Source organism: Marasmius oreades, chromosome 9 (assembly GCF_018924745.1).
Source record: "Marasmius oreades isolate 03SP1 chromosome 9, whole genome shotgun sequence".
Taxonomy (NCBI): Eukaryota; Fungi; Basidiomycota; class Agaricomycetes; order Agaricales; family Marasmiaceae; genus Marasmius; species Marasmius oreades.
The window spans coordinates 2,418,635-2,436,575 of record NC_057331.1 but is presented as its reverse complement, the minus strand read 5'-3'; the positions used below and the strand labels follow the sequence as shown (position 1 = coordinate 2,436,575).

Below are 17,941 nucleotides of genomic sequence, written 5' to 3'. Positions count from 1 at the left end.
GCCAAACAGACTCCTTAAATTTCCGCTACAATGTATGTTTCCTCCAGAGTCACAATTTGCAGTTTCCTACTTATGGCTTCTCTGAAATGTCCTTCTTGCAGCACGAAGTTAACAGACGGCGATTCAAGGTGCCCTTCGTGTGGCCATGCGATCTGCTGACTCAAGGACGCTCTCATGCTATTCTTTCTGCTTTCCCTCGATATTTCATTGTTGCAGCCTCCACGCACGATTCCACCACCCCAGTCATTGGCTTTCACCTTCCTTATGCCGTCATATTCCAGAAATTTACATCGGGTTGCGCTACTTTGTGATATATATCCTCTCCAGCGTATCTGGCGAGTGCTCCTTGTTTCAATCTTTTCCTTGAAGCACGGTGCTCAGCCCATTTACAGTTTCTTCATCCATCATCAAACACTCGACGTACACTACGATACGACTCCCAAGACTTTAACGAACTTTTTTCCGATTCTATCGCCAGGATTATCTTCTTCTGCCTCGTGGCGCCAATGCCATATCTCTGTCCTTCTGGGTTATGGTTTTGTTCGACTCCGGCTTCACTAGACTGTCGACGACTGCCTCCTCCTCTGCAGTGGTGCTATGGTTAGTCCGTCATTTCTCGTCCGTTTATTCTCTCAAGTTCATTGTTATCTAGCCTTCCCGACCTCAGTTGCCGACTTCGACGCCGATCTACACAACGGATCAACGCACGGCCAAAAATACGCGCCAATCTCAACTCTGGGAGGATGCTCGTCGTCGTGGATACCATTGCTTTCTGATGACTTCCGTAGACCTTTACTCTCCGCGACGCGTCGATCTTGCAGTCTTCGACGATCGTCAATACTAGACACTTGGTTTCACAGAACACCCACTGGCTCATCACGGACATCCCTTTCGACTTTCCCTTTCCTCTATTCTTTCTTCTTTGCTTCTTTTCTTCTCTCTTATTTAATCGACTCCACATAGACCACGCTTTGTATCCAGCATCATACAGCTTGTATTAATCGGCACTTAGAACACAATTGTAGCATAATATTTATTAGCTCTCTTTGTATTCCATTATAGACCATAATTTCTCCAGCTCAGTTTCAGCGATTTAAAGTTATTATGATCTCACCATGGTTTCCCGGCGGTAGCAAGTACATCGCCCGCTGCCAGGTTTGTGTATTATTGGGCTAACCGGAGATCGAGAATCAAGATAACATAGGACCGTATATTATTATTATTATTATTATTAGGGTTTAATCCTTCCATGGATCCCGTAGGATACCGAAGGACCCGATGTACTGTACAGACGTGCCTACGTTATGTACGCCAGCGCATGTCGAGCGTGGCCTTTCCGGGGACTGTTAATCGTACACTACCCGGTCAGCCCTCATTTACCACATACCGTGGTATACCGGTAGAAGTACACAAACGTCTATTAACAACACCTCATAGCAACTCACCCGCCATACGTTCAAGTTCGAAACCATAATCAAAATATATGATCACGATGTGTAGTTATCACTCAGAATGCGTTCCATTGTTCAACAATTTGATATAGTTAGCTTCCGTCGAAGTACGGCGATTTGACCATATGGACCCACCGGCACCGCTTTCATCTACAAACTTTAAATCATACTAATACGGTATCCATACCATGTTCTCGAACGGGTAAGAAATCCGCGGCTCAATTCACAGACGGCAACATCGACTCACTATGTTCCCCGGTTTCTGTTTGTTTCCTCAAGGCGGTTGAGTCCTTTTAGCTGGAGTTAGTGATGGATCTATGTGAAATGAGACTGAGAGACACTTAAGATTTTGGCGTTCGTAAATCCATAGGAATGTTTTCTACAAATACATGGAAAGTACATACGTAGTTCTGGATAGAAAGTCCGCCGTCCACGCGCTGGTTCGTATATAGGAGTGCGTGCAAAGTCAAAATCTTTTTATTAACGTCTTCTTGTCATTGTGAAGCATCCTTCGTATCCGGGGACGCGGACGGGACTGACAGTATCCCGCCATCTTCCGGCTAGGTTACTATTGGCATTCCCGACCAAATACCCCCTATACAGCCACTTTCCTCTATCACCGTCGATCTAAGTGCAGTCATAGTTTAAGCGGGAATATCCATCAATGAATGTGGGATGATTAGAGACGTACATAATCTTTCGAAAGGCTGATGAAACCGTCACAAGGTCGTATCCGCCCTACGAGACTGAACTGACCCCACGCCGAGTGACCCTAAAGTAAAAGCTTCAGACGAGCTTCGATCTTGACTTCTGATCCATACTGCTTACCTCCCCCATAATAATGATGTCCAGGACCTTGGAGTTGGAGGTATCTGAGTCTGCACGACGGTAGTGCAAAGGCTTTTTATGTGGCTCACGAACCTCCACTCCCCATTCATGCTGTCGAATAAAAGTTCCCGTTGAAAAATAGGACCGCAACGGGTCACCGGCCGACAAGGCTTCCACGTTGTCGTTGTCTCCTATCTCGATACCAGAGTCGGAACCGACGGATCGTGATGTATTAGAGATAAGGTAATGTTCCCTTAGTCTCCAAGTTTGCCGGTGCCTGACAACGAGACTCTTTTGGAGGGTTAGCGGGGGTGCGCCCTGTAGAAGAGCAGCATATGCGGTAAAGTCTGTATACTGAAATCGGGATTAGAAAGGAGATTCCGAACCCAATGGTAAGGAAAGATGCCGTACAGTAAATAGTCCCTCCCATACTCCTTCGAGACTGAATGAAGCGGTAAATTCAATCAGAAAAACTATAAGCTCTGAACCGTATGGACTGACCTTCCCGGTATGAATGAGAGAGTCAAGAATTTGGCGAGCGAAGGCTGACCGAGGCTATAGCATCTACCCCACTCTCGTTCCCACTCCATACCGCCCAGACTCTTTGAAACTGTGGAATCGAGCGACACGAATGGGGTTGAAAAGTCGGTCTGCTCTTGTAGCTGACTGACCAGGCTGATGAACGAGAGGATAGCTGGAACCGCGAGTGGCGGAGGTCTAAAGTGCAGTTTCTCCGAATAGAATATAACTTCTGAGATGTCCGTCTCAAATGATTCTGACTTTGGTAAAAAATCGAGCCAGGTCGGAGACGAAAGGTGGTACTAGATTGTACATTGGCGTGAGCGGTTGCTTATCCCCCCTCCTCCCCCCACACACAAGCGGGTAGACGCACCGTATGAGCACCTAACGCGAAAACCTTCAGAACATCCACCGCTTTCCAAGACTCCTGCTTTTCTCGTTGATAAGTCTCTGGAAAAAAAGAGACGAGAGTCAGAGCGTGATATGTTCGAGTAGGAGGTAGAACGACTTGCCTGGCTTGAGAAGAAACCAGTACAACCACATCGCAATGATCGTATTCAAGTTCTGTACTGGCCAACGATTCGACGCTATGGCTCGCCTCGCACCTGAAGCACCAAGCTCACTGAACCAATAATCTTTCAGCCACAGGTCAATATGAGCGTATTCCCGAAGTTGTCGTTCATTTCGGCCCTCGTTTTCTAGCATAAAGAGATATGCATAATTGAGAACCTCACGCAGCATATCGTCGCGGCCATTATTTTCCTCATCCGTACAAGCATCGATCCGCGATTTGATACGTTTGAGATAAATGCATCTCTTTCTCAACTCCTCGGAGAGTGTGCTTGTAGACAAGCGATGCAATCCAATCCTGCGAATAGCTGGGCGCACGTCGAATTTGTGTTCGAAAATTCTCGCGTAGAGGCAAGTATTGGACGAGAATGATAAGGATGAGTTCGTCCAACGGTTGATGCTTATAAAGGGAAGAATGGACGATGGTGGACCGAGAAATGTTTGAAGGGCCACGAGAAAAGCTATATGTTCGAGAATTTCCTGAGGTAAAGCATTAAAAGATTTGAACATGGTTAAGGTCGAGGTTGCGTGTGATTCCGAAGCCGCTGTATAGTTTGAATAAGTAAGCAAGTTCTCACGATCCGGCAAAGCTAATTAAGCGGCGCAACCATGAGTATACTGGGTGACTGGATGACTTCCCGTAAGGATTATTTGTAAATATCGTTGCAAATAACGCTGAAAATCATCGGAGATATGTTAAGCGAGTGATACCTGGCAACAAATACCAGAATCTGAACATCAGGGCATGTTCTAAATTCTTTGAATTTAGAAAGGCCTAGCGACCCCTTTCTAAACTGTTTTTGCTGCAATATTTCGTTAAGCGAGGTGAGTCCACATGATTTCCAGCCCAGATATGGAAGTTTGTCCGCGCTTACGCCCTTGGCGAGCTACCACACGTGTGATAAATCCGAGCACTTTATGCAAATTTCCAGCATTGCGGGAGGCATCTGCAAATAATTCGACAATTTCCCAATTTCCAATTTACATCAAAACTTTTATTTGAAAGGAGATTATTTGCACATCCTTACGGGAAGTCATCCACTACCCGTAAGGATTATTTGTCAAAATCCTTGCAATTAATGCTCTAAATCATCGGAGATATCTTAAGCGAGTGATACCTGTCAACAAAAAAGCAGAATCTGAACATCAGGACATGCTCTAGATTCTTGAGTTTACTTAGAAAGGCCTGGCGACCCCTTTCTAAACCGTTTCTGCAATATTTCGTTAAGCGAGGTGAGTTCACATGGTTTCCAGCCCAAATATGGAAGTCTCGTCCGCGCTTACACCTTGGCGAGCTACCACGTGATGTGATAAATCCATGCATTGCGGGAGGCATCTGCAAGACAATTTCCCAATTTGCAATTTACATCAAAACTTTTATTTGAAAGGAAATTATTTGCAAATCCTTACGGGTAGTCACCCACTTACTCGCAAAAAAAGGGTAAGCAGAAAGAAATTAATTCAGGACTAACACTTAGCCCAGATTTTGTGTAGTTCTCGTACAGCTCCGCCTCGAGTATGTATCTATGTGCCATCGCTGCTTCGGCTCATTGAGTATTTAAGTAGCTTCTAAGTTCTGGAGTGTCGCGTCCGAGCAATCAGAAACGGAGATACTTCAAAGCCCGGCGGTAAACTGTACCCACTGAGGTTGTATGATACACATCAGGCTTGAAGTCGGCGGAGAAGTTGAACGAGCCTCGGATACAGTAAGCAATCCGAGTCACTGACTTTCGTAAGATTGAATTTGACTGCTATCATTAGAATATGTGGCTGTTGATGATAATTTTAAGTTCATTGATATGCTGAACATTGAACGCTGGCCTCAGGTGGTCATCTAGTGCGATCAGTTGGTTGTAAATATAAGCTAAAGAAGGTAACACGGCTAGTGGCATATAGGTGGAGGATACTTGACGAGTCAGCTTCTGGTCAGGAGTTGGAATATGTGAAAGACGTTTTGAATCGGGACCCTGACTTTACTTTCAACCGGGACCAAAGATTTCAATATAAGCCTGCCATGCCAATAAACGTTGGCAGTAGGTGAATGGACGTCGCCGCCGTTGGACCTCGGCCATGCCATAGCCTCCATTACAATATGCTCAGAGCAGAAGTCAAGAGAAAGGCAGGTGCTGCCATCAGAAACTCTCGAAACTTTACAACGGCGGGAGCAGTCGCGGGAATATCTAGAGAGTGGTGGCTGGGACTAGAGTTTAGAAGACCAATAGCATCTCGCGATTGTGTGTGAATCCATCGAGCCGGAGTCGAAGCAAATGCAGAGAGAGAATGTCCTACTTTTGTCCGCCGCCAATGCCGCAATGGGCATGGTATGGATATGATTGTGGTGTTGTCAGCTTCGCGGGAGGCTTTCCGGAGATGAAATTAGCTAAAGGAGAAATTATTCATTTCCCTTCGTTGTGGAATACCCAGAAAATCGACGTTAGGGTTCCTATAAGCGGTTGCCAGACCATGAGCCCGTGTCATTTGACAACCATAGGATTTAGGGTTTGAAATACCTGCCGTCCGCGCCGCTATCTCAGCGACTAAGATTGCGGTCGCGGTTGCGTTTCGCCCAAATACATCTGTCCGCTAGGTTCAATCAGAAGAGTCAAGGTTGGTTAGCACTGAGCAACCTTCCCATTCAAGGCTTCCCGCCCTGATGGAGTACCTAGTTGTGGATCTCAGAGCTTTTACACAGTTGCAGTTAGATGTCTGCAGCCGGGAGATGGAGGGCAATATTTTCTCGTCAGGTTGGAGAATAATCACCCACAAATCATCAGCATCCGTACCCATGTCGACTATGATGCAAAGCAAGCTTGAATGTGAGGCAGCTTGCTTCCATTGACGTTCGTCCATGGCTACAACCTCGCGTTCGTGTGTAAATGAGAAGGCTATGTCCTCGAGTGGAGATTCCAGTGCATCTTTACCCATGCATGGTGATCATCGTTGGGTTTTTGGGGATATGTCAGGTTTTGTTTTGGATGGGCAGTAAATGTGTTGATCGGAGTAATAAATGGATGATATAGAGCAATAGAGAGGACCACGTTGGCATGCCATGGAGACCTTTAGCTTCTAAGAAGTACTTCAGATCGGAAAAAGGTGGCTGAAGGAATATCGCAAAAGCCTATTCTCAAAGTAAAAGTGACCGCGTGTTTCGGGCCTGTGTCCACAAGTTACTAGCATCAAGAGCCGAGCTAAAGGTAACGTCCAAGGCCAGTGCGGAGTTAAACACGTGTATTAAATCACCATTGCCTTGCAGGAGGATGAGGAAAGTAGGACTTGGAGGAAGCCTAGAGGAGTATTAGGCTCGTTGACTGTTACACTCTGGATTTGTACATGTTTGGTACACAAGATGTCGATTACGACCGGCCCTCAAGTAAAATTTCGATAATCATCATCACTGATCGTGCAGAAATTCCGCTTCATCGATCTTTCTCTCCCTCTTACCAGCGAAATGTCCGTAGACCTCAAAAAACTCGAAGAACATCTCGCTTCTAGGTCCTACATTGAAGGGTGAGTCGGTCACTTCTACTTCGACAAATCCAAGCGATTAGACAATCGTGCATCGCGATACATCATACTTGGCTTTCTGAGCATATTTTCCCTTTTCATTTCGGTCTTACTGACTTATTACTTTAGTGTCTCGCCTTCTCAGGCTGATGTTCACGTCTTCAAGGCGATTTCCAACCTCGATCATTCTGCTTATCCAAACGTAAGGAGATGGCACAAGCACATTGACTCCTACGCCGCGGAGCATGCTTCTCTTTCAGGATCCAGCAAGGCTGGAGAGGCATTTTGTGGATTAGCAGGTGCTGCCTCAGGTGAGGCTGCTGAGGAAGATGATGACATTGATCTTTTCGGCGACGATGAGGAAGAAGATGCTGAAGCCGAGCGTATCAAGGCTGAACGTGTTGCCGAGTACAACCTTAAGAAAGCTAACAAACCCAAGACTATCGCCAAGGTTCGTGTTATTTTATCATCGAACATACGCTCACGACGGCAGCACACTTTTATAGTCCGTCGTTACCCTCGAAGTCAAACCATGGGATGACGAAACAAACATGGAGGAGCTAGAGCAAGCCGTCCGTGCTATAGAGCAAGATGGATTGGTCTGGGGTGCTAGCAAACTTGTCCCTATTGGTTACGGTATGAGGCTTTACACGTCTTTTGCTCACATGGTTAACGCTATCTTTCGTAGGTATTCGCAAACTTCAGGTTAGTTCATTTCCAATACATCGAGGAGTCGAATTAATCTCCATGTCTTCTTTAGTTGACCCTTGTCGTAGGTGAGTAGCCCTTTCTAGCCGCATACGTTAGACACTGATTCTGTCTGTCAGAGGACGAGAAGGTTTCGATGGACGAACTCCAAGAGAAGATCCAAGAAATCGAAGATTACGTCCAGAGCACAGATATTGCTGCCATGCAAAGTTCGTTCTCATCGTTTATCATCTATGATTCTGAAGATGACCTTGTCTCCAGAATTGTAGATATAAAGTTTCAGTTCAAGCTTACCACACCCTGTGCCCCTACGCTGTATCAATCATATCATGATATAAATTGTAAGCTACCTCTATTGGTCACTTTGAGACTCCCATAGAGTCGATCAGGAACACCTGCCGTCGTGATATGTTTTGTTTTCTCGTGAGATCCCAATATATATGCCGGACATGAAAGAGCGCGTTCCCGCTGTCTTCGTACTGCTTGTCATGACCTGTTTCGTGCCGACCGTGAATCCATGCCCATTCGTGCCCACGAGTCCTGCTGGTGTTATGGAGAAAACGTAAACTCACGTTGAATTATTGCCGTGTACATGCTGTCTAATCTACTTTGGTAGGTCTCGACCATAGGAATGGACTGCGATATCTTAGGTGGGATTGTTCGATTATTCGGCGATACACGTCAAAGGGAACTCATACACTTACACCTGAGGTGGCGCATAGCGCTGACCCCCTTGTACGACATGAACGATTCACTTAAGCGGGGATATTGAACAACGGCGACCTGGGCCTATCTCTCCTTCCAGCCTAAGGAAGGGAATTGTTCCCGTCATCATTTCGCTCAAGGCGAGATGAGAAGAGACCGTTTTTGCATTCCATTTTAGGCAGCTTCCCATTTATTCAACAACTCAGAATTTACAGGACCAAGGCTCCGTGGCTGTGGTTACTAGCGCTTGCTAAACACCTTTAAAAACCGCTGATCGTGGCTATAGCTGCAAACCATAACCAGACCCGGTTATGTATTCACCCCTCGAGCGTGTTCCACCAGATGTTCTCCAAAACATTGCGTTCCTCCTTGAATCCTCTGACATACTGAGCCCTCAGCGTGACCTCCTCTCCCTTCTCCTCACATGTTCAGCAATGTACAACTCCCTTTCCCCCGTCGCTGCGCCACATCTCTATGCTCGATTATTCCGAAGTAAATTCGACACTGGGGCCCTACTTCGTCGCTTACCACTACAAGCCGGCATATTGACCGACTCATCATTGACGAATGAGCTGATGATCAGGTGCCGTTTATTGGCGCGTCTTCGGAGTCGCCTCACCCAATCGTCGTTACTCGAGGAAAATGTGCTCGAGTGGGAAGATCTACGCGCTGCTTTGCGTATGACATTGGAGAGCGAGGGGTTGAATGAGGCACACCTTGCCTCGGCTGGTTTTGGGGCGTATATGGTCGAATACTTGATGCGATTGCTGGAAACCAGGGGGGGATTGAGACATTCCAATCGCCACATCCAGGGCGAAGAGGTCTCTCTGGCGTTATGGTTGTTAATACTAAACTGGTCTCAAGGTATGTTCGCTTTTTACTCATCTAACTCCGGGTTAATTTCCGAACGTCTCATGAAATAGCCGATGTCTGTATTCTCTCCGAGGACATGCGTCGGAAGCTCATTGTATTACTTCGCCCACTTGTGCATTCGTCGATAAATGTAGTAGGTTCTCTTTTGTTCTCAAGTTGTTCCAATCTTCTCACCGTTTAATTCAAGGAATCGGAAAGAGATGTGGTAAAACTATTCACGACGGAAGCCAAGCAATATTTTCGAGGCGATCCCCATATGGGTTGCAATTCAACTACGAGAACGACAGATCTTGCCGATCTCTATTCATGTCCCCCAGCGGCCTCAGCGGCCATTCTGCTAACATGTGTCCTTAAAGAAATCGACAAGCTGCAAGCCCCGCCTCATCTACCCGTTACCAGGACGGAAGCTCTTTCTAGCGGACGTTCGGGACCTACAATGGAAGACTACCGTACCATTTCGAGCTATACTACATTACTTTTTGGTGACGACCGTCCGGTGTGGAACGGACGTCCTTCGAACCTGAATCGAAGACGAAGTCTACGACATGATCCAAGCTTTTTTCATCAGAAACTCGAATTAATCCCGGATCGTGGTAGTCTTACTGGAAGTGCTGCTGATGACGACGTCGTCCCTGCACTGAGACAATTGCCGCTAGTCCGGTCCAACGCTAGTGACGTGTATAGTTATATTTCCGAATTCCTGGATGGCGTGTGGGCGGGGTATTATATGGTGAGTTCAATTCAGACCGTTCCAAGGTTATACGGTTACTAACTTGTTTTATTCTATTATTTTTACAAGGTTTCACCATCATTGAATCGCGATCTTGACACCCCCGTCTCGAAGGCCTCGAACGATCTTGAGATACCGGATTTCTTATGTCGAAGACCGATGCAGGCCGCGTTTTCGTTGTTTTTTTCTTTTCAGGACTGCGGAGATATTTCATTGGAAGATATTTGGCGTGTGTTATTAGACTATCCGGCTAGTGGTGGTTCATGCGACTTTAGTTTGGATTCTGATGTGAGTCGTGTTTGGCTGTCTTGCGTTGAAGCATATCTGATAAAAGCACCGTCATTGAATAGTTGTCGCTTGAGATTTCCGGAAGGCATGTTTCTTACAAGAGACTGTCTTCAGGGTCCAAGGGGGCACGTCAGCTGGATCAATCGTCATTATCGTTGGCGACCGACTGCGTGTTGGTCGGTCAGGTGGGTTTGGAAATGCCTGGCGTTGATGTTCTCGATACTGATTTGGAATTAATGAAACAGACACTGCCAGAACATGAGCAAGCGTGGAGTGCCTATAGATTCATAGGAAGGGTCAGGAAAGATGGCCTTATCACGTTCCGACGAGTGTCGGTGAGTACCTTCAAATAGCTCTAGTCGTTTTCAACGGAGGTTGACAAGTTTCCTATGGTACACTAGAAGTACAGCTCAGATGTGCTAGAAGGACTAGGAGCTTGGACATTCAGAGGACACCTCCGTTACGGAGCCGCTCTAGTCGGGACATGGAATTCGAGTCCTTCGGGTTCTGGCGGGATTGGAGGAGTTTTCGGTATGGGCAAGAACCTTTCACCATCAGATCAGTGCCCATCATCGAGTGGCCAATAACTAAACATATGCGAGTCTCGACAGTGTGTCGTTTGATATCAACATGCGTTTCCCGCTGAGTATACCAATAATGTACGATTATCACTTTTTGACATTCAATAGGAAGCTTTTATGTATAAATAAGTATCGAGATACCGAGTGGACAGTATTTTGAGAATTGGCCTATTGAATGACAGAACACGGCAATGGCCTAATGCAAATAATTGCTTTCATTCAAGGTTCATTCAATGCTATTTTTGCCACTTGTCGGTCGGCTTCATTTCCGAAGCGGAGATCTACCAAGCCTGTAGATCTCCGCCTTTAGAGTCTCAAAATCTCAAATAGTCGACAAAGCAAGTAACTTTCTATTGGATGTGGGTAACCAATAGAAATGTGGGTACCACGGTAACTCGTTCCAAGCCCGATCATTGCTTTACAAAGAGTCGAGATGTTCGTATCCATACGAATGAATCCAGAAAAAAAAACACCTATGTTCGTCAAAACGCCGATCTTAAAAAACAAGTCCGATTTCTGAGGGTACCGACCAGAAGTGGTTACAAGAATTCAGAGACGGGTTCACTGGCCTACATAGATCAGCTTTATGCCAGATTTGAATGAGGGATTGAGTGAAAAAGAACTCACGTATGTACTAATCAAACGGCTTCATGACCGCGTTATTCCGTACGTCGGTCGCGAAGTTACTTTGGACACCAGGTCTCCAATTCGGGACCTCGAAAGTCGTAGTGTGGCACCAAGGCTTCAGCGACTCCTCCCTCTCAATAACGCGGGCAAAGTGCCCAGACCAGCCTTTCCTTGGGAACGCTGTTGTTGTTGTCTCGATCAGTCGTGGGTGAATGAGGTTGGCTCGACTATGCATGATGTGGCGACAGAGTGGCGGAGAATCAGATGCCGGTAGCCAATAAATGAATGGAAAGAGAGGGCGTGAGTTTTAGTAAAATCAGCAGTTTTTTTCGACTTTCGAGGGAAAAGATGTAGCATGAACTTACCATCCCGTGTTGTCTGGAAGAGGAAGCGTGATCGAGAGTCAGTCGTGGAATGGACACGATAGACATACCGAGAACGGTAGATAACTGAAGGATCTGTCCGATCATTGTTATGTTGCCTCTAGAAACGTGTGAAAAATATGTGAGAAGTAAACAGAACGTCGAGAGTCGAAGCGAAAAAACAAAAGAAAAAAATAGATAAGGCGGAGAAAAAATAGAAGACCCCCCTTGAGCCAAAAAGATGACATGATAGAAGAACAGTTCGCTTACCCTTTGACAAAGATATCCTGGTGTCGCACGATCGCGTCGCAGACGCTATCCGCCTGGTCCTCCACGCCTCCAAGACTAAATATGAGTTCTCGTGCGACTATTGCACCCTTGAACTCAAAAGACATCTTCGTCGTAGCAAGATACTTCTCGGCAGTTCCGATGTCATGTAGAAGGCAGGCAAGGTAATATGTTTCGTAGTCGTATGACCAATGAGGGAAGTGGGTTTTAGTGAGGGCCACACCTGTTGGGAATTATATTTCAATCAGCGGGGTTCTCGGACTGAATAAGAGGGTGCACATGCGGCGAGAAGTTAAGGGAATGTAAAATGAATGGAGGATGACCGTCGGAGAACTAGGATGGGAAGAAAGACATAGGGACGCACCATAAACGTAGACCCGGTTACTATGATTAAACGTCTGTTCATCTAGCTCGTTCTAGACCACCGGCAAGAAGTAAAAGGCCAACGACGGCGTATTGGAGTACAAAGAGATATCGTAGCAGATTTAATAGATGTAAACGCTCCGAGTCTAGAACTAAAGACCTCACCTTGACAAACGCCTTCACATCCCGCACAAGCGACGAATCTGGGAGCGGGAAATTTTCAATCGTGAACAAATCCTGTTTTGGGTTGTCGCCACTGGCAGTCGGGTGCCCGTCGAACAACACATCAGGGTCCCTGGCCACAGGAGAGAAACCGTAGAAAGCGACGTTGGGATCAGTGTTGGTAGAAGACATCAAGTGCTTCGGAGAATTTTGAAGCACCGGAAGCGGTTTAAGTACTTCGAGCTACAGTATCCGGGCTTTCCTTGAAGCCGATTCTCAGTGAGAAATTCGTCATGATGACAGAGAAAAAGGTCAAGAGCACCTGACTCGAAAAGTGTCCATGGATAGATATGTCGGCCTGAGAAGTGCACGGTGTGTCAATTGAATACAGGTGAATAGGAAGACTCACCGTTTGAATTCCGAACTGCAAAATGGCCGAGATAGGTGCGTACCAAAGGTCGTAGTGTAAAGTAATAGTAACTCCTGCTGGGTCTGTTAAGCATCCATGCCCGGACGCCCCCCGTAATCATAATCGATAAAAAGCAATTGCAACATATTTACCACAATAGTGCCACTGGATGCCACCGACAGGTATTGAGGGTGTTCCAGCTTGCAGCAAGGCAACGCAAATTCTGTTCAAACTTGGACAAGGTTCAAGAAGGCTCATCGGCACCGACGTACGCCTTTCCTCACGTCACGTGATAATCAATCCCATCAGTTGACAACAGAAAATGACAGAAGACTCACTTGAGATTCAGCGTTTTTCATCCTTTCTTCTTTTTATACTTGCGATGACTTCAATTGCAAACCTCGGATCGGAGCCACACCGGTGTTCCTAGCGCACTCGACGTCAGAAGTGTCATACATATGGGTGCTTAGAGGTGCGGCGGCTTGACGTTACGAAGGGTACACAAAGTGAGGTAGCAGCTAAACTCTACCCGGGTCGAGCGCACGGTAAGGCATCCAGGTGAACGCCAAGTGAACGGTTTTGTAAGTTGTCGTGCCTATCTCCAGGAAACGTAAAGGCTGACATTAAGGCTGAGAGTTACAGAGCACAGAATGTGAAACAAGAACACATTCAAAAATTCCTTGCAGTAGTGACAAACAACCTTTGCGCCGAAAGGGAAAGCTGAGGAAAAATTAAGATACTACAAGACCATGAATGTGCCCATTGCCCAAGGTACTATGACCACTCCGTGGGTATATCCATCAAGTAGAAAAAAAAGATTTGATACGATTTAAATAATAGAAACCCCATCTATGAATACGTAAACAAATAAAAAAACGTCACGACTACCCTCCCCACCGCCTCGTCTGCTGGTAGGGAGGAGTAGATCGTGAGTGGTAAGATGAACCTTTAAAGAGTGGTAGCGAAGGCCATGGTAACAACGCTGATGGAAACGGCGAGGAGATCGAGACCGAAGGTCTTCAACGAGCCATTACTTGAGCTTGAACCCTTGCCCAGACCACCAGCAGCTTGGACGCTCGACGACATGAACTGAGGACCGCAGGTCTTTGTGATGCCCTCGTAGAGCGTGGTCTCTCCGCTGAGAAGCAGACTGGCTTGCAAGCCAGGGGCATAGAGCGAGTCGGACTGCCATGACATGTACTTGGTCATGATGTTACGAGTGCACGATGTGCAGAGAGTGTTGTAGTCGAGCGAGGCGGAGAGTAAAAGGAAGGCAGTGTTGGTTGTGGAAAGGGTCGACATATTAGGGGCGGCAGAGTCAGCCCGCTTGGACAGGGCGCTCGGGCCCGTGTTCCAGAGGTACTGTTGAAGTTTGGTCAACACTGTTGGCTGAGACTGGACAACGTTAGAAGTTTTCAGGACACAGTACGTGCCACTGTCGTCCTTGGTGCATATCGACTGCTTTAACGGGATATAGCTGTAGACGGTATCGTACAGCTCAATGACATCGTTGTTATTATTCGTCGTCAACTCCGGACCGCAATTAGCGTAGAATTGGGAGAGTTTGGCTTTCATCACGGTATCTGAGCAACCGACGTTGGGCTTGCAGATCGAGTCGAGGGTGCTTGTGATACTGTCCTTGGTGATGGGTTTACTGTTGTCCTTCGCGGCGCCATATGCTGCTGTCGCATTGGCTAAGCTTGAAGTGCAGTCTTTCAAGGAGTCGTCGGCATCAAGCGAGTTCAAGAAACTACCGCATGTCGGGCTCACGTTCGCAACCTACAAGAAGAAAAAATAAGCAATAGGAGTCAGAGTGAGCGCATTCGCCAGGACGACGTCAAAACTCACCGAAAGAGCGAGCACGACAGGGCCGAGTAGAGAAACAATGGCGAGAGAATGGAGCATTTTGTGGGTGATTGGAGGGTGAATGATAGGAAGGAATAAAGGAACGGACTGGTTGTCGTAAAGGCAAATGTAGACGAGGTAAAAAGTGGGAAAACGTTAAGCAGGCGTTTTGGGGTCTTTTTCTCTTTTCGGCAACATGTCAAGCAGAACCAAATAGTGATGGTAGCAACAATCATGTGACTATGACTGCAGACATCTAGACAACCTTGAACCTGACAGGGCCCAATGTTGGGAAACTCTTCAATACGAACTCCTTAACGTCCGACCTTCACAATTCGCTGTTTCTTGACACTTGGTATTGTTGTCTACTCTTTTCTGACACGTTGATAGATAAGCCATGTAGTATTTATTGTATCGCATCAATGGGGTAGTGGTAACCTGGGTCGTTGCCATAATGAGATGCTGTGAGATGCTCGACCCGCCGGGGGTTCGATTCCCTCTTGATGCAGCAATGTGCTTTGGAGTAACAAAAACTTTTGCCAGCCTCATTTCAACTTTTTTTTCTGACGAAAAGGTATGTAAACAATTGTACAGCTTTATGTCGGACCCGTTGGGACCCACAATTATCGAGCACCACTCTTAATTACATCATTGCTGTTCAAATCAACGCCTTTCGTCCCCTATAGCTAGAACCATCATGTCACCCTCAACTTCCCAATCAATAATTGAAAACGCTCGATATCACGCCGATCTTCTCAAATTACAAGATGAGCTCTCGTACGCTCCTTCTGCCCTATCACAACAATCAACGTATCTGGCCGACCTTCAAGAACGCGTCAAGAAGATCAAGCAGAATGTAGAAGAATTTTCGAAGGTCACAAAGAAGGAGAGAAAGGAGCATGAAAGGTTGAGAGACAGTACGGCGAGGCGATTGACCGCGAAGCTGACAGGGAAGAAGGAGAAGTTTGAGGCGAAAAGGGAAAAGGAAGAGAGGTTTGTAGCGTTTACTGTTCTTCCATGCAGGAACTCGAGTCATCAAGGTTTACAGAGAATATATCGAAGCACTCGAGGACGAAATGAAGGAAAGAGGGAATTTGAAGACAATCGAGACTATGCTAGTTGAAGGAAATCGTGTCGTACGCAGGCTTCAACGACTTAGTTCACAAATGGAGTTCTGATCTTAGGCACTTGATACATTCCATTTCCATTCCTCCAGAAAGATGACCTTTCCCAGAAATCGCTGAGGCTGACGCAAGTTGAAAATGAAATTCAAGTTCTCTACGATCGGATCTTCGGTGGTCCAACGCAAGGTCTTTCACTAGACACCGTCTACCTTTTGAGGTTACTGACGTTGTACGCAGAATTTCCTCGGGATGACCAACTTGAAAGTCAACTAGAATCCGCACAACAGGCCTACAATGGTATACAAGGACATCTGAATAGCCAAGCTCGGTCTGTGCAACTCCTTAGCCAAGCAGATGCCGCCATGCGCCGCTGTTTGGCTTCCATGCAGGAAGCACTAGGTTACTCGACCTGGGGTACGTATAGTCTGTCGGTCCGCCTACGATTCTGAACTGACCTTGGACTTAGACGTGTATGGTGGCGGAACGTGAGTGATTTATTCCTTTGCACGCGTGTTCAGAGATACAATGCTGAATGCATGTTTTCAGAATGGCTGACATGATGGAAAGGAGTGCGCTCGGTGAGGCGTCCCTTGCAGCGGCTCGAGCGCGGATGTTGGTACAACAGGCCCGGCAGACGTGCTCAGATGTGAGGGACGTTGGGCCCATACGTGTCTATGAGATGTCAGTCCTAGTGTTGTTTGCTTGAATTAGAAGCGCTTAATGAGTCCTTTCAGTTCGATGTTCGGAGACGTCTTCTTTGACAACATATTCTCTGATATCGCTGTGCATCGTTAGTGCATTCGCCGTTGTCAACGTTTTTGCTATCCTGAACCATCGTTACACAGGCAAGATGGAAGCCAATCTTAGGGAACTCGCGCAAGGACAGGAACGAGTAAATATCATCTACTCTGTTCTTCCTACATCTACCGACGACTGACGGCTGTTCTAGATCAAACGAGAACTCAAGGCCGCGGCTGCTCGTTGTGAACGAATAGGGCCAGACCTCATTGAAGCGTCTGAAGTTCTCTCACAATGCCGGAGAGATCTCGTTCAGTATAGAAGACAAACGTTTGAGAGGATATCTCGGGGTGAGGACAGTCAAAGCCCGCCTGCGTATCAAGATCAGGGTGCGCCTCCGCCTCCGTTCCCTCAGTCCACTGTAGAGCCAGCTCGTTCGTCATCTCCACTTTCTGGGTTTTCTCAACCTACTACACCCTCGTACCCACCACCTCCTGGTCCTCCACCTACTTCGAATCCGGCACCGCAAGCGCCACCTCCTCAACATGCCTCTACGCAGTACCAGTCACCAGCTGGTCCGCCTCCGACCGAGCCATCCCAAGCAGTACTGACTGAAGACAACCAAACAACTCCATCTTCAGTGCCAATGCGATGGGGTAGTAGTGAGTATCTTACGTTCCAGATTTGGAAGCGTCCTTAACAACGTTGCATCGTTCGCTCTGATATAGAAAACCCGTTCGCGTCTGTGGTGATGGGTGGTGATGGCCATGGTTCATCGCAATCCCAGTATTCAATGCCTGCGGTTTCAGGATCTTCTGGTGACGCGCGGGATCAACCGCAGGGCTCATCGAGTGTGTTTGCAGAAACTGGGAGTTCGTCTTCCGCACCGAACCATTGGGTTAGCAGTAGGTTTTTTCCTTTCGGTGGTTCCACGGAGCAATGAGCGTTGATGATTTCTTTCCATTCTCCTCCCGTCTTCCCTCCTCTCCTAGAAAATCCATTCGCGTTCTCATTGATGGGTGAACATGCTCGTGGAGGTCAGGAACAGGAGCGTAAGAAGGTTGCAGAGTAGAAGGAGAATCCTTGGGGTCCGCAGGGGTCATGTTGTGCTGATCATCTATCGTTATTTTTGTTTTCCCCAAAGCGTTCTATTTATTTTTTAACTCATAAGTGACCCGTGTCTTTTGTCCGTTTCAGATAGCGACTCCTGGATTGGTTTGAACATATTGAATTCGATTGACTGGTCTAGCTCGAGAACATCGTAAA

The 17,941-nt window shown here is 46.9% G+C and overlaps 6 protein-coding genes across 8 annotated transcripts; 3 read left to right on the top strand and 3 right to left on the bottom strand.

Moving 5' to 3' along the window:
* Positions 1-1,667: 1,667 nt before the first annotated feature.
* On the bottom strand, positions 1,668-3,892 carry E1B28_013688 (uncharacterized protein). Its single transcript, XM_043158863.1, has 7 exons — positions 3,311-3,892; positions 3,172-3,248; positions 2,781-3,100; positions 2,691-2,721; positions 2,280-2,633; positions 2,143-2,223; positions 1,668-2,078 (listed from the first exon to the last, which is right to left on the bottom strand). Exons 1-7 carry the CDS (start codon positions 3,876-3,878, stop codon positions 1,932-1,934), a joined length of 1,578 nt encoding a protein of 525 aa, XP_043004218.1. The 5' UTR covers positions 3,879-3,892; the 3' UTR covers positions 1,668-1,931.
* A 2,863-nt stretch (positions 3,893-6,755) lies between these two features.
* TEF5 (translation elongation factor EF-1 beta subunit (eEF1B)) lies at positions 6,756-8,027 on the top strand. The gene is made up of 7 exons (XM_043158862.1): positions 6,756-6,875; positions 7,002-7,323; positions 7,379-7,508; positions 7,561-7,577; positions 7,633-7,648; positions 7,700-7,789; positions 7,842-8,027. The coding sequence occupies exons 1-7, from the start codon at positions 6,817-6,819 to the stop codon at positions 7,847-7,849; spliced, it is 642 nt and encodes a 213-aa protein (XP_043004217.1). The 5' UTR covers positions 6,756-6,816; the 3' UTR covers positions 7,850-8,027.
* A 569-nt stretch (positions 8,028-8,596) lies between these two features.
* E1B28_013686 (uncharacterized protein) lies at positions 8,597-10,763 on the top strand (the record flags this gene model as incomplete). The annotated part of the gene is made up of 6 exons (XM_043158861.1): positions 8,597-9,149; positions 9,209-9,291; positions 9,346-9,888; positions 9,958-10,176; positions 10,239-10,511; positions 10,578-10,763. 6 exons carry the CDS (start codon positions 8,597-8,599, stop codon positions 10,761-10,763), a joined length of 1,857 nt encoding a protein of 618 aa, XP_043004216.1.
* Positions 10,764-11,084: 321 nt separating this feature from the next.
* On the bottom strand, positions 11,085-13,440 carry E1B28_013685 (uncharacterized protein). 3 transcript variants are annotated; one of them, XM_043158858.1, is made up of 9 exons: positions 13,307-13,440; positions 12,882-13,242; positions 12,563-12,821; positions 12,399-12,450; positions 12,017-12,257; positions 11,818-11,867; positions 11,750-11,762; positions 11,385-11,611; positions 11,085-11,326 (listed from the first exon to the last, which is right to left on the bottom strand). In XM_043158858.1, the coding sequence occupies exons 3-8, from the start codon at positions 12,749-12,751 to the stop codon at positions 11,392-11,394; spliced, it is 765 nt and encodes a 254-aa protein (XP_043004213.1). In that variant the 5' UTR covers positions 12,752-12,821; positions 12,882-13,242; positions 13,307-13,440; the 3' UTR covers positions 11,085-11,326; positions 11,385-11,391. The 3 variants fall into 3 exon arrangements, with proteins under 3 accessions (XP_043004213.1, XP_043004215.1, XP_043004214.1); XM_043158860.1 differs by lacking the exon at positions 13,307-13,440 and having other exon boundaries at positions 11,085-11,321; positions 11,750-11,867; positions 12,882-12,917; positions 12,969-13,211; XM_043158859.1 differs by lacking the exon at positions 13,307-13,440 and having other exon boundaries at positions 11,385-11,867; positions 12,882-13,211.
* A 31-nt stretch (positions 13,441-13,471) lies between these two features.
* E1B28_013684 (uncharacterized protein) lies at positions 13,472-14,980 on the bottom strand. The gene is made up of 2 exons (XM_043158857.1): positions 14,817-14,980; positions 13,472-14,747 (listed from the first exon to the last, which is right to left on the bottom strand). Exons 1-2 carry the CDS (start codon positions 14,871-14,873, stop codon positions 13,917-13,919), a joined length of 888 nt encoding a protein of 295 aa, XP_043004212.1. The 5' UTR covers positions 14,874-14,980; the 3' UTR covers positions 13,472-13,916.
* Positions 14,981-15,319: 339 nt separating this feature from the next.
* On the top strand, positions 15,320-17,922 carry E1B28_013683 (uncharacterized protein). Its single transcript, XM_043158856.1, has 11 exons — positions 15,320-15,806; positions 15,862-15,949; positions 16,030-16,123; positions 16,175-16,351; positions 16,404-16,422; positions 16,484-16,618; positions 16,672-16,727; positions 16,783-16,829; positions 16,887-17,337; positions 17,404-17,580; positions 17,668-17,922. The coding sequence occupies exons 1-11, from the start codon at positions 15,511-15,513 to the stop codon at positions 17,745-17,747; spliced, it is 1,620 nt and encodes a 539-aa protein (XP_043004211.1). The 5' UTR covers positions 15,320-15,510; the 3' UTR covers positions 17,748-17,922.
* Positions 17,923-17,941: the final 19 nt, after the last annotated feature.